Source organism: Thamnophis elegans, chromosome 5, assembly GCF_009769535.1.
Source record: "Thamnophis elegans isolate rThaEle1 chromosome 5, rThaEle1.pri, whole genome shotgun sequence".
Taxonomy (NCBI): Eukaryota; Metazoa; Chordata; class Lepidosauria; order Squamata; family Colubridae; genus Thamnophis; species Thamnophis elegans.
In genome coordinates, this window is record NC_045545.1 from 61,857,289 (window position 1) to 61,872,722 (window position 15,434).

At 37.6% G+C, this 15,434-nt stretch overlaps 1 protein-coding gene across 1 annotated transcript in view; it reads right to left on the minus strand.

Annotated features, from left to right (window-relative positions):
* Positions 1-542: 542 nt before the first annotated feature.
* Positions 543-15,434, minus strand: part of DENND2C (DENN domain containing 2C) — a 60,123-nt gene continuing 45,231 nt past the window's right edge. Inside the window, 16 exon segments of the mRNA XM_032218777.1 lie at positions 543-2,503; positions 4,180-4,266; positions 5,953-6,192; positions 6,461-6,570; positions 7,967-8,004; positions 8,505-8,563; positions 8,566-8,679; positions 9,345-9,467; positions 9,470-9,494; positions 9,758-9,841; positions 9,844-9,900; positions 10,610-10,671; positions 10,674-10,686; positions 13,122-13,191; positions 14,239-14,290; positions 14,293-14,353. Coding sequence (XP_032074668.1) covers positions 2,472-2,503; positions 4,180-4,266; positions 5,953-6,192; positions 6,461-6,570; positions 7,967-8,004; positions 8,505-8,563; positions 8,566-8,679; positions 9,345-9,467; positions 9,470-9,494; positions 9,758-9,841; positions 9,844-9,900; positions 10,610-10,671; positions 10,674-10,686; positions 13,122-13,191; positions 14,239-14,290; positions 14,293-14,353 — 1,227 coding nt within the window. The 3' untranslated portion in view covers positions 543-2,471.

A 15,434-nucleotide genomic window follows, 5' to 3' on the forward strand; every position in this document is an offset into this window, starting at 1 on the left:
GATATGCCATCCCCCACCCTCCCCTTAGAGGTTGTTTTATATTGGCATGTATGCAATGACAGGATGTAGCTTGATCTTTTTATACAGCAGCCCAATAGTGCAATAGTAAATGCTGGACATTTTTCTCTTTTTATTTTAACAGATTCAGCAGTTTTTCCTTGTAGCCCAAAAGACAGGAATTGTGGTGATGCATGTTCAGCCATCGGATGGTGAAATGCTTGACACTTCTTGGTTTCCTTTTGTTTTAACTGGGTGAAACTGACAAAAGTTCTGCCAAGTTTTCCTTTTTAGTTCTAGTGACAGGAAGAAATCCAATCTTTTTTGACTTTTTTTTCCAGTCCTCAAAATAGAATGGAAAGCAACTAGCACCCATTATCATGGCATAGGCAGATAGTAATTATCAATTACTCAGAAGAGGAATTATCAATCATAGATCATGTTAATCACAGCCCAAGTAGAATACCTGATAATCAATATGACCATAATAAAGAAACAGATTGAAATCCAGAAACAGATTTTTTAAACGGCTTCATTTTCAGGCTGTTTATTTTGGGAGACAAGCAGCTGAAGACTGCAGAAAAGCCCTCAGTAAGAACCACATGAGTATCAACCTGCAATCTCACCAGATTCCAAAAAAAATTGTTCTGAATTTACTTACATTGGGTGGGTTATTGACTTTGGCCAAATGAAAATAAAAAGGACATTTCCTAGGCTTTTCAATAAATTGTCTAATTCCTCATGGAGAATCAGCAAGTCAAACTTTTGCCTATTCTTTCAAAGTTGGACAGTGATCATATTCTCTAAGTAGAACTCGAGTTCATGATAAAAGTTCACCAGTTTTTTCATATTATCTTTCTGTGTATTTACTGAACTTCCTTCTTAGACAGATCTACTTTACATGCTGCAAGGGAATAAAAGACTCAGTAACTGTTTGCCATTAAAAGCAGCATTATTTTTTTTATAAGAGGCAAGCCACACATTTGTTTTATCCAAAGGTCAATTTAACCACACAGCAAAGAAACAGCCCAGTACTTCAGCATTCTGCACTTCAAAGAAAAATCCCCTTTCACTTGGGATATTTTTGCTCACAGGCAACATAACATAGTCTAAAACTTTTCGTTATTGTAAACATGTGGCAACATTTTACTGGACAGGAGCCATTAGCTACAATATACTTTGCAAGGGATCTGCAGATGAATGTAACTAATCACGAGACAGCTGTAAGTCTGTATCATAGTAAATCATGATTTAACCATTGCTTATTATATAAATGATAGTTGGATGAGTATTCATTAAGCCAATAACCATGATCTAAAGCCACAGTAACTGGATTCACCCAACACAAACTGCATTTTGGAATAGATCAATGGGTGAATCTAGACTTTCTGTCATATTTGATTAATGTTATGTAAATCCAATATTTAGGTAATAAATCCTAAAAAGATTATATCAAATGCTAGGCATCTCCAGGAATGGCTAATAAGAAAATTCAATATTTATTGAAAGCAGTTGACAAATTCAACATTAAATGAAGAAGCATATTGTTGATGAAATTTAGCCATGGGAAAAGAGTAGAATGATGCTTCAAGGGAAGAATAATTTGTTATTCCAGTTTTTATTGCAAAATAGAGTGCATGAAAGGAATCGTCTGTCCCTTTACATCAGTTCTGCAGCAAATTAGTCTATTTCAATGTCAGTATCTTGACTTTGAAAAATATTCATACTCCTATTGGGAAAACATTCTTCTCCTGACAAGAAAACAATACTTTAGCATGAGGTATTTCCTCTGTCATATATGAGATGGACTTGTAATTAGACAGTGTGTACATTCACAACAATCAAGACGAACATAGAAAACAGTCTTCTTGTTTTGCTTCCAAAAGTGAGGAAAAAAGCTTTACACTGCAATAATCTATCCAAACAATAGTTAACATGATTGATCAAGCCAATAGAATATCTGATGTGATGGTGTTAGAGTCAAGGAGAGATTATAACCTCCAACCAGCTTTAGGAAAGGCTTTCTTGTGCAAAGAATTTATTCAAGGAAATATTGCATAGCCATTTTGTTGGATTCCTGGTTCTTTCCTAGTTTCTTCTTCTTTTTAAAAAATACCAGCTGAATCCTTGAGATTGCTTTGAGCTGAAGCATTGGATTGCTTTGAGCATATTTTTAATAACATAAGGAAAAAGGAACAATCTTTTTTGGCCATGCAGTATAAATAAGGATATTGTTTCTGCTGTTATTTTTTCTGTATAAATCATCTGTAAACAGAAGTTCATTTTTTGCTCCAACCAGACCAAGAAGAACAGAGATTGAGCATGCTGTTCATATTTGGTGCTCATTTTTCCAGTCATCTGAAGTTCTTCATGTGGAACCTGAAGAATCTAATAGAATACCACATCGACACAGCCATCTCATTATGGCTTGCCCGGATCATAAAATAAAGCTTAGCAATTCTACATTTGTCTTTTCACTTCTTTTGTAGAAACTTCATTTTATTACCTAAAATAAAACAGGAGATTAAAAGAAAGGTTGATATATTACCATGTCGAAGACAATTACAAATAAAATAAATAGAACAGGTTTGTCTCTCTGAATCAAAATTCACAGTGGCTAATTTTGACTTGTGGAATTTTAAGATTGGATTTTTCACAACAGAAGAATTTGTCTCAGGGAATGATAAAGGGAATACAATATTTTAAAAGTATCTCCCAACACACTCAAAATTGAAATACATTTTTGAGGCTCTCCAGATCCCCCTATAAATGAGATGCAGAAAGTACTAAGTAGGTTTTTAGTAGTAACACCTCAATTATACCGTGTTTCTCAATAGAAGAGAAGAGAATATATGAAGTTTTCTACAAAAAAATTGCCTGATTGAATGCAAATGTTTTCAGCTCTTGAAATCTTAAGCTTCTTGAGCACATAACTGCAGTGTTCTGTTTTGAGTGATAGTGAGGAAGGGATGATGATTGCAATTTACAATTTACATTTCAATATACCAAAAACAGCCCTTTCAGCCTTGGTCTTAGCATTCTAAATACTGTGCATTCATGCATGTAATTTTTAGAATTAATTGGAGCAAGTTCAGACAAATTACCTACTATACTTAACAACAAACACTGCTGCCTAGATTACAGTCAAATGTGTGTGTGGGGGGGGGGGGGACCCAAGACAGAGATAGAAGGATGGTTGAAGAAATACCAAAGACTTGCAGAAGTACAAGAACAACAGGAAGGAGGGAGTGAAGCTATCCTGATTGAGCCTTCTCAACACTTGTGGTGCTTAGAGAGGAATATGACTGCCTCCGACTTTGACCAGGAGGACTGCTATTAGAAGCTGCTTTAAATACCGTTTGTTTAGGTCCCAGTATTAATTTCTAATGCAATGCTCTACATTTTCACTAGGCAAAAATAGCCATCTACCAGTTCAGGTAACTGACTATGTAACTGTTAACTGAATAACTGTTAACGGAAGCAGTTAACACGATGGTTCACTGACTTCATATTGCAAAATCAATTTCTTAATTAAGTGCCAAAAAGGGCATTGGGGACCCTAAGATTTTAAAATCAAAGATGAGGTTAATATATTGTGCTAAACCACAACTAAGATTACAAATGTTGACTTAAAAAGATTTTGGAAACTGAGCAACATGAGTGGTTTATAGACTATCTTGCCACATGAGGCCAATTAAGTGTAATAATCAAGAGAGTAGTGTGGCTTAAAGGTTAAGGTATTGGACTGACATCAGGAAGATCCAGGTTCAAGTCCACCTTCAGCCACAGAAACTCACTGGATGACTTGGGTCACCTCTCTCAACTCAATCTACAACAGAACTTTTGCAAACACAATAGGTGGGCATGCCATGCACTGCCTTGGCCTCCTGAGAAAAAGTAGATTATCAGGGTAAATAATAAATAACATAGCTCAGCATACATGTAAGCTTCAATTAAAATGTAAGAAGCAAAAGTTAAATCGTAAGAGACTCCTCAACTACATCACTAAATTTCTGTTTGGATATTAAGATAAAGATTTTTATGTTAAACAAAGTTAGAAAGTCACACCATAAAAATCATTCTAGCTGTCAGTACCATTTTAGAAATCAAAGTAATATTATCAAGGTCAGAGTGGATCACAAACAACTAGATTAGCCAAGAACAAATCTGAGGATGACTCACCCAGACTACGAAGGATTTTGTTCATTCCACTTGGCTCAGACTCTGGAATGGTCTCCAAGTATTCCAAGGCACGAACTTCAAACAAGCCTTGAAAAAGAGAGCAACATTTCAATAGATGCTTTTGCTATAGAAAGCACCCTTATTTTTTATTTCTATATTTTAAAAGTTGAGCTCTGAAGAAGCAAAAATATATTTAGAAAATCAGAAGGTTATGTAGAGGATGCATGAAACTCACGAGTAGAAAATCAATTCTCCAGCATCAAAATTAAGTGAAATATGCAATGTATAACTCATTACAGAAATTCGCATATGTGCTGGCACACACACACACACACACACACACAAGTTATACATTTTGCATGGATTAATGGAGAGATGTACACCACTCCATGTTTGGAGGTGGAGTTTTACAATTATTTCTCAAAGAAAAACAAGGTTGATTTTTTTTCTTCTTTTGCTCAACTATGAAAGCAAATGTTGAAGTCAGGAAAGACCTCACGAAAGACACAATTTCTTAAGGGTTCTTTCTCTCAGATTCTGAAATAGCTGTAAGTCAAGGATAGCAACTTGAAACCTTCCAGATGTTAATCTGTAACTCCCATGCAACAGGGCCAAAAGCTGCTTATTCAGCACCATCTGGAAAGAATTTTAGTTCAGCAATATCTGGATGATCATAGTTCCCACACCTTTCAAAAATGAAGGGAAAGAGTTCCATCTGTTCATTGAACTTGCAATTCTTTTTTCTTGTTCATTAATAAACTAATGGATATATTTAAAGATATATAGATTTAATTTGGAATATGTTTAAATTTTACTCCTTTTCAATGTAACAAAAAGCATATGGCAACACCTGACTAATTTAAAAAAAACTACATAGAGCCAAAGCTAGGTAGCAGTAGGATGGGATAACCCTAGGAAATCCCAGAGTTGTCATCTAGACTAGAAAATGAGGGGGGGGGACCCAGAAGGCAATGGCAATCCACTTCCCTCCTATTAGCACAAAAACTGTCAGGCTTGGAAGTCATCTTTATATTGGGCCTCAAACCTGCCACTTATTCAAACACATTATTCTGTTGGAAATTGGGAGGGGAGATTGTATGGAGCATGTGAGATATATAGCCAAAATAACAAGGTCATTTTGTTCCTGCACCTGGACTAATGTGGATGGGAGGGAATCTTCCTTCGTGACAGTGGCTGATTGGGCCATGTAATGGACATGTGGGTGCTGGGGCAGGGTCTTGAACTTTCAACTGGATGGGGAAAACCTGGAAGCTTTCAGATTCGGGTTTTCCCAGATGTGCCAACATGGCTTCTTTGAATTTTGAGGAATCGCTAGCCTCGGATTCTTATTTGATGGAGGATGTTATTTGGAAGCCTGACAAAAACAACATGAATGTGTTGATGTAATCACCAAGAGTGAAGCTCAAGTTAAGTATGACTTTACCTTCTAGATATTTTTTAAGTTGTGGCAAAGGCTGGAACTTTGAAAACAGACATTTCTAGTGCAACTAGCAGAATCTTTTAAAAGCAAGAGGTATTTGTCCTTATTAAACTATTAAATTATTCTGGTCTTCTATGTCTAATTATAAAAATGCTTTGGTTTATGGGAGCAATAAACATTCAGTTTCCAGGCTAAAAATTTACTAAAATTCAAAACAACGAATGGTTTGAGGACATCAATATCTTCAACTTCCCAGCAGAAAAGTAGTAGATACCTGTAGAGACAATGTCATCCTGAATTGGTACTATTTTTGTTCTACACCAACAACTCACCTTTTACCCCACTTTTCCGTAGCTCTCGGTCCTGGATGAAACCAGCAAACATTTGTGTCTCCATGAAGATATCTAGGAAATTACGCACACTACGGGACGTATGGGACTTCCGGAAGGGCTCCCGCTGGAATACTCTTTCTCCTTTCTCGGTGACATGCATGTGCAAAGAATAGTGCCCCACGATTTCCACAAAAAAGCGCACAAAAGCCTCTGATAATAGAGAATCCAGTGTCACATCACCTACAGAAAGAAATGCCACATTACACAGCTAATCCAGGAATTAATGTAATGAAGAAGCAGCTATTGGTGTGCAAGGTCATTTATTTTTTTAAATTGAAGATGTAAGTATATGTTTAAAAGTTACAGTGCTTGGGGGGGTGGGGGGACAAACATTATCTGGACTTCATTCTTGTTATTTTTCCACCCCAATATGGATTCACTCAGAGCAGAAACACATCTATTCGTCTAAGCAAGGTTAGAGGCAGAATTATTTTTCAATCAATGTCACCTTGTGTGTAGCAGCGTTCCTGAAACAAGATTTCATTCCTTTCTTCTAAGATCTGTACAAGTGCAGCCTGAAGTTTGTGAGGTAGAATTTCATCCTCATCTGAAATCTTTGAAATAAAATAGTGGAGGAGACAGAGCAAAGATAATGGGGTGAACATGGTGTCCTCAGAACTAAACAAAATGCTGTATTAAGCATCAGTACCTACAACTCTATGAAATGTCTTCAGTGTCAGTGTAGATGCATGATTAGGCCACATATTATAAAGTGCAAACAAAATTAGCCACATATAAATTGATTTGCAACAGGGTCTATAATATAAATTGCCAGTATAAAAATGTGGAAGTTGACAACATAATACTTTCTGTATTAGAAATTGCAAGCACCGATGCTAAAATTAACAAAGGGTTCAGACCATCAGCTAAAACAACGCAACTCAACATCTTTTTAACTTCTGCTTTGCAGAATAAGACAATGAGCAATTAGTCAGTACTTGCTTGTCTTGCAAAAGCAGCACTTTGGTCAACAGCAGACAATGGTCACCCGCAAGTACATCATCATGACAGATTATTTTAAAGAACAAAAAACTGAAAGGAAACAAAAAAACCACATGTGTCTAGACAATGAAGGGAAGTAGAGGAGAAGAAGTCTATTAGAGGTTCTCCTAAGTGCCATCCTCTATGATATACAGCATGTTGGATTGGCCTTCGTATGATATGATTATTGGATTCTGATTATAAGGATGAACCTTCCTTTCTGTGCCCAAAGTCCAGTTGCCTTTTGAAAAGGCACCTTTGGGATGAACCTTGTTATTTATTGGTGGCACATTGCAGCATAGGGTTGGAGTTGATAACAGTATAATGTGAGTGGAAAAGCTTACATAAATTTACACTTGTGTTATGATTTAATTTAGCTCTTCTATTGCTATATAAGTTAAATAAAATATTAAAACTAAGCCTGGCATTTATCATAATGACATGTTCACACAGTTAAACTGTTGTGGGAATGAGTTTATACACTGCCACCCATCCCTACCACCAGTAGCAGAAACCTAGAAGATCTGCATGGTGGTTTTACATCAATCAAAACAAGATGTACTGTATTGTTCTCAACTGTATTCTAAACTATCCATATTTAAAAATAAACCACAGTTCAGGACATAACCTAGCCAGTTTGCTTTAGTTAAACTTTTCTTGTAATTCAAACTGCAATGTAGAAATAGTGATAAAATGTAAAGACTTCTTTGGAGCTGAGCTCCCGACGACTATCGGGGCACATCTATACAGTTTTTCTTGACAACAGATTTGTCATTTCCTTCTTCTGGGATTCCCTTCCCCCCCCTAATTTTCCAGTCTAACTTAACAGCTCTAGCAGTTTTCTCACCAAATATTAACCAGGACAAATCATTCTTAGCTTTTTGGGGTTGAGCCAAATACTGTCAATGCAGCTTGATACTGTTATTTCCCTTGGCAAAGCAAAGACTAGTAGGACCTATTATTTATTCACCTTTGCAGAAATTTATCGGCACACAGATCAACGATCAGTACCTAAGAAAAGGAAGAGTCTACAATTAATGCAAATCTTTAGTTGCTTCAAGCATCCCCTTGCTCCCTTTTCAATTGCATGAAATGTTCAGAGCTGACCACAGGGCTTCTCTTTTGTATTACATTTCTGCAGTTCTCATTAACTATTAACAATTTGGAATGCAACAAGTTTACTATTTCATAGCATTAATTTAAATTCAGTCCCTCTGAAGAAATAAGGGAAAGCTCTTACAGCCTTATAACTGGCCATATAAAGCTACCTGAACCCTCAACAGAGGAAAGCAAGTGTTTCAAAATTCTGCTTTAATTAGTTATGGGGATAGCCTTTAGACAATTACCAGCCTCACATTTAAAAAGGCAAAACAGCACATTATCAATGTGTGTCTTTGGCCTCAAAGATGAATTACTATGTTTTTAAAAGAAGTTATACAGTCATTACCATAGCCTTTAGCAGCTGTACAGCATAGTAAGAATGCTCTGCATTCTGATTTCACTGATCTCACCTCTTCTATAGGCAGGTCCTGGAGATGTGTTAAGGAGCAGGAGAGGATGCCAATGAGGAAGGAGTAGGTGAACAAACAATATCTATCATGGAGGCTGGCAGGACAGGGATGTAAGTGTGTTGCCAGGTAAATGGGTAGAGGGTTGCAACCACAGCATGGCCACATTTGGACAATGGTACTAGATGGAAAGAACATGAAATGAAAATTGTATCAGTAAACAAAATATCAGTGTCTGAACCCTCAAGAGATGGTTATATGAAGAAGCTAAAAAGTAATGTATGAAGTGGTTTCTACATAAGAAAAAGGAACAGAAATGGCTCATTTAAAACAAGAGAAGTGCAAAATTGAATGCTGTCCCCACATAAAGATGTTTTTTTTTAAAAAGTTTATTTATATGCTGCCCTTTTCCCTGGGGGGACTGTTTTGAATGATACAAGGCAGCATACCCCAGAGAAGGCCTAGAATTCTCCTAATCCTGCTAGTGCGCCGAAGGCAAACTATTTTAAACAGAAGAGCAGTCACATAGGTGTCACCAACATTAGGAAATATAAAGTTCCTGGAAGGCAGTTCTATGTATTTCTTCCAAAGGTGAAGTCTATACCAGATTTCCAGACAGCATTTAATTCTGGTTCCATGTGCATTAAATATTCTATCCAAATACATGTTAGGGTAGATTGACATATTTTTTCCTCTTGAAAAAAATATTCTTTGTACACTCTCCCCACTCAAATGAAATGTGTTACCCTGTTTTTGGGCTAAGATGTTTTCCTGTCCATTTTTGTCCAGCCTACATACCATTGCATAACAAAAAACACAAGTTTATAGTAGCATGAAGGAGTCACCTTAGATTGTCAGCAACAAAGATCACCCTTCTTTCTAGCAGAAGAGAAGCACAAACTTGGATCAAATTAGAGACACTGAGGCACTTTAAGAGACATTCAAAATCTATGTGTTCTAATCGGAATCCTGTGGGCGGCAAAGCTCAATCACCTAAAAGCAAAGAAATGAAAAGAACCATGGATGAGAAATTGCATTATTTTATTGTACTTGCTTTGGTGGATGGCTAGAAGAGATACACAAACCAGACAATAGAACCCACTGTAAAGATTGAAAGCCTTCAGATTGCTTCATTCCCTTCTATGGGAAACAGAAGTAATGGAATTAATTACTTCTACTGGATGATGAAATAAGCCTATCAGATCGCCACAACTACAGGGGCCTTCATTGGATGAAAATTATGTCTCATCTTTTACCTCATTGCCAGCTCCAGGCAGGAAGCTCTTCACAGTGATGGTACGCCCAGGAGCAGGGAATGGTGCTTCCATAACACTGCGCAATGAATGGTGTGAACTAGGGCAGGGGACATCTCACGCCTCTTCTCCACTTCATCTAATATCTGCATAAAAAGAAATTTCTGTTACCTGTCTGATTCCTTTTAAGACACTGGAAAGAGGACTGAATAATATTTTATATCTTTCATGTATATCAGGTTATGTGCACGCAAATGTGCATGTGCGCCTTCAAGTCAGTGCAGGTTGAACTTTTTTTGAAAATGGTCTCGCCCAGTGATGGCTAATCTTTTTGTCGTCACATGCTGAAAACACACCGTACGCGTGCCGCACTGCACCATAATGCAATGTGCATGTGACCACCTCCCTGTGCCCCACCCCCCTGCGCATGCATAAGTGATCCTCCCCTACTTCCCCCCGCTTCTGCGCAATGTACACATGACCCCCCTGCTCTCCCCCCCTTCCCCCATGCATGCATGCACGACCCCCCCCCTGCACCGGTTTGGGCCTAGTAGGCCTCCCTCCAGCCTCCTGCAGCAAAAACGGGTTCTGGATGCATGCATGCATGACCCCTGCCCAGCATGTGTGTGACCCCCCTCCTTCCCCGGCATGCATGTGTACACACACACACATCCTGCACATGGACTCTGTTCCCATCCTGCTCCCGGGGCAAATTACTTGCAAGAACATTGGATCCTCTAGAGAATGGTTGCCATGCCTTTTCAATGCAACCAGTTTTGTACTAAAAAGAAGTGTAATTCCCATAGATATTTGCTATTGCAAAGCAAGCAGCAATTTGAATGCAAAGTTCCTCACCTTAGAAAAAAGGTTGAAGCAGCCTAGACGGCTAACCATGCAGTAGACCTCAGGTAGCCGCTTCCTTTTCCTTCTGGCTAAAAAGCAATAGAAAGAAAGAGGTTACTCAAGTCTCCCAGTGTGACTTTCCTATTTTCTTTTTTCTACTTGACACACTAGTCTCATTAACTGCTTGAGTGACCCTTTGCTATTTTTGTCTTTTCATCTAAATTGGCTCATTTATCTATGGCACCAGAGCACATTGCAAATTATCTATTAATAAGATGGCTAACAAATGATTACTGTTTACCAGCTCCTGCACAACGGAGATAAATACAAATTGCTGAACATTTCTATTTGTTTTATTATCATCCATAGCAAGAAAGCATCTGGATCCAGATTCCTTCAGGTACAACTCCCAACAGATAGTAAAGACTGCAGAAAGAATAATTACAACCAGCCTGCCTTCCATAGAAGACCTGTCTATTGTGTGGGATCAGAAGGAGGGCTGAGAAGATATTTGCAAGACCCCTCACATCCTGGACTTAAACTGTTTCAACTCTTCCTCTTAGGATGGCACTACATTGCGGGTCAAAACAACTAGACTCAAGGACAGTGTTAACCCTCACGACAGCAAACTGCTGAACTTCTAATTCTCACTATTCTATCTAATGTATATGTATATTTACCCATGTAGTACGGCTGTAGTATTATCACTTATCCTTCTTATTAGTTTCTTTACTCCACCCTTTCATTAGTATTGTTACTGTGATGATTATTAGTCTGTTGTTTGCATGTACACCGAGAGCTTCTGCACCAGAGACAAATTACTTGCGTGTCTAATCACTCTTGAACAATAACATTTTCTGCTCTGTTCTCTTTTTAAAAAATAATAATACGAAAGTCCCAATATCAACTAAGCATACGGAGGCTTTATAATGTATGTTTCACTAATATAATCAGTCCTTAGACTAGCACCTTCCATAGATGCTTGACTTTCTCTGATATGTAAGCTTCTGCATTACAGGTTTTCAAAGTGCATTTTCCTTAAATAAGCTCTTCTTTAAATAAAAGCTATCACCGGTTGCATTCAGTTTCCATTAGAGTGTTTTTGTCTTCTGATTCCTTTTAGAAATTTTTGACTGTGGAAAAGACAAATGTTGGCAGATTTTGATGTTGCTCCACTGCAAAATGTTGGGACAGCGGGATACCTACATTCATTCCCAAGGCAAGACTTGACATGTTTATCTACCGAGCAAGTCAAATATTGATGTTTGATTGGGTTAAAGGTATCATACCAGTTGTTTTGAGAAAAACTCCTTTTGTAATTTTATTAATGGTGGGTTTTTTTTATTGCGGATGGTGTTCAAGGGATGCTCCAGTAGTTTTGGGATTATACCCAAGGCACCTACCTATTACTATTGATACTACCTTTGCTTGCTTTTGCCATCGTCATTCTATTTCTATTTGCAGGTCTTTGTATCTTGTTATCTTTTCCAGTTCTTTCTCTTCTATTCTGCTATCTCCAGGTATGGTCACATCCACCATCCAGACTTCTTGTCTTTCTAGGACAATGTATGGGCAGGTGCCTGTCTGTTTAATTCTTAAGTCCCAAAGCACTTTAGCTTCCTCATGTTCTATTATTCTATTCTTGTCTATTTTATGGTCCCACCAATTGCTTCTGTGAATACTTTATTTTGTATTATAAATCTGCTAGCCTCTGTTTTGTATTTCTGATTCTGGATGTTTTTCAGAACTGGTGCATTAGCTATTCTTATTGGACTTGATGTGTAATAACAGATCATTATTTTCTTATATTCTACAAATATATCTCTGTATATTTGCAATGGGGTAAACACCTTTTCTTCCAGTAGGTCTGCAACCGATGGCCCTGATTACTCAGCCAACAGTCCTGAGTCCTATTTTTCACCTGATGTCCAGCAGTGGTGGGATTCCAGTGGTGGTTTTGTGGGCATGGCTTGGTGGGCATGGCAGAGGAAGGATACTGTAAAACCTCCATTCCCTCCCCACTCCAGGGGAAGGATACTGCAAAATCCCCATTTCCTCCCGATCAGCTGGGACTCCAGAGGCAGAGAATAGATGGGGGCAGGGCCAGTCAGAGGTGGTATTTACCAGTTCTCCGAACTACTCAAAATTTCCGCTACCGGTTCTCCAGAATTGGTCAAAACCTGCTGAATACCACCTCTGCTGTGTATCTATGTATGTCTCTGCTAAATGTGTTGAATGTGTTCCCCTCAGCTGAGTTTGCTATTCTACTAAAATAATGTTGAATGCTATTATTAGTGAAATAATATTGTGTTTTCTGTAATTTACATTCTCACAATATTATGGCAGAGACATTCTTCATCCGGCTCTCCTGATGAGGACATATCCAGTATGGTTGAACCTCTGGCATAGCTCTCATAATCCTCAGAGCACACAAACCACACAAACTGTCATGTCAAGGTAGTGCCTCACTGGGAAGGGATGTGTGTCAATATTAGTATTCTTATTAATATAGGGGATTACTCACCAAGAGCCTTTTGCAATATCCAAACCAACGGCTGCCATCCTCACCAGTTAGCACAAAGGAAAAGGTTTCACTGAACAACACACATATAACTGCTTGTTAGTTTTATTAAGGAAACACTTGCAAAAGCTATTATATCACAAAACGTATTTCTCCAATCAACCTCTATATAGTTTTTTTTTTCAGAGCTCCAGAAAGTTTACAAGAGATATGTTATCCCAAGTTCTCCACCCTGCCACAAATAACCATAATTGGCAGCTTAGAAATGTTCACTTCACCACAGTGTAAGTATGATGAGAATGCTAGGATCAGCAACATCTAGGCCATTGTGGCACTGTATTAGAAGGCAGAAAATAACAAGCACACAAGAAGATGGATTTTATTTATTTTAAATGGCATAATATCTTATGTTGTTTAGCTACCCTACAACTGAATAAGAGAGAAGGTAATATCCTTATGAAAGAGAGAGAGTGGGGCAGATTCAGTACCAATTTCTTTACCATGTCTCATGTTTGACTTTGCTTTTATTGAAACAATAAATACATTTCAATAAAACAATTGTAATTCAAACAAAACAAAATAAAGCAAATTGGGACAATCATAGTATCAAGGAGAAAGAGAAGAGAAAGAAAGAGGAGGAAGGAAGGAAGGAAGGAAGGAGGGAAGGAAGGAAGGGAGGAAAGAAAGAAAAATAAAGAGACAGAGAGAAAGAAAAAAGAAAGAGAAAGAAAAAAGAAAGAAAAGAAAAGAAAGAGAAAGGGAAAGAAAAAGAAAGAAAAGAAAAAAAAAAAAGAAAGAAGAAAGAAAGAAAGAAGAAAAAAAAGAAAGAAAGAAAGAAAGAAAGAAAGAGGGAGAAAAGGAAGAAACTCAGACATTTTGGAAATTCATATTTAAGGCTGTGGTTTAAACATTTTGATGAAAACATCAGGAAAGTTTTTGTTAATGTAGCGAAGTAATGGAGACCAGATTAAAATTAAATTGTGCTTATACTGCAATAGTTTCTAAATTTTGTAAAGTATGGTCACTAAACCAACAATATGATTAATCACCAAAAAATGGTAAGTGATTCTCCTATATGCCTCAAAACTCTGACCAAAGTGAGTAAGGCATTAGGCATCACCACTTACCTCTTGTTTCTAAGGTTGGACACCAATCTTTAGGATCAGGGAAAAAAATCTGGGAATGACCTTTAGTCTTTCTTCAGTGTCCTTAGATTGACGAAAAGGATGGTCAGACTGCAAATAGAAAAAAAATTGCCAGGCTGTCAAACAAATAAAAACCAGGCTAATATTTTCCTCTGTGCAGATTGACCTAAATTAGATGCAGAGACAGTGACTGTGTTTCAACGGTATCTGGAAGCTGAGGGAAGCAATTTATCCAAGACACCCACCAAGTTTTTAAATTAAACATATGATTTAGATAATAAAAATGGAATGCTGCCATCTGCTAGACAAACCATCTGCCTGTAGAATTATTTTGAAAAAGGTTTCTGTGCATCACACAGGCCCTACATGCATTTGGGGGGGGGGGGGGATAGCAGCTGTTACAATTCAGTTGGAAATTTGTCTGATGTGCCAGATCTACTGGACTATCATTTTATGAATGGGCAACCCACCTGAAGCAATCATTTTGTGAATCTATTCCAAATATAACTATCAATACATTCTGATTCTTGAATGATATAAAGCCTCGACTTTTTTTTTTTTTTTTGCCTCCTGACTATTCATTCTAGTTCAATGATTCTCAGTCAGTCATCCAGGTCATGGTTGTCTCAAATATTTTTTTTTCATCTGTCCTTGGCTGGGATGGTGGGGGTAGGGGAATGGAAGATCTCCTGTTAGAACTAATCCTTTCATTTCTTCCACCAGCATAATCACCACCCTTCAGACAGAACTAATGAAGCTTTTGAATGAGAAGAGAAATGATTTTTTCTTCCCCAAGGGTTGAAAAAACCCTTTTGAAAAAAGCACCTTTGACACTACTTTTCAATATGTGTGTGTGTTTTTTAAAGCAGACCTTTCTAAAAGATACAAGTTTCAGATAGTTCTTAGTTTTACAGCATTATTCCTTTGGACGTTTTCCTTCACTACATGGTCTTTCAAGCAAGTGATTGGCAGACTATTTGGAACATAATTATTTTGGGAGCTGGTTGAAGTCTGTAATAATGGTGCTCATGTTATATAATCACTGCCCCATAATTACTAGAGTAAAGTTTCTTGCTAGATCCCGGTCTGAAAGACCCTTCTGTGAAAATCTTGTTAACAAACTACAAAGCATTTCCTAGGCAGAAGACAAATGGGCTGGCAAAACACCATC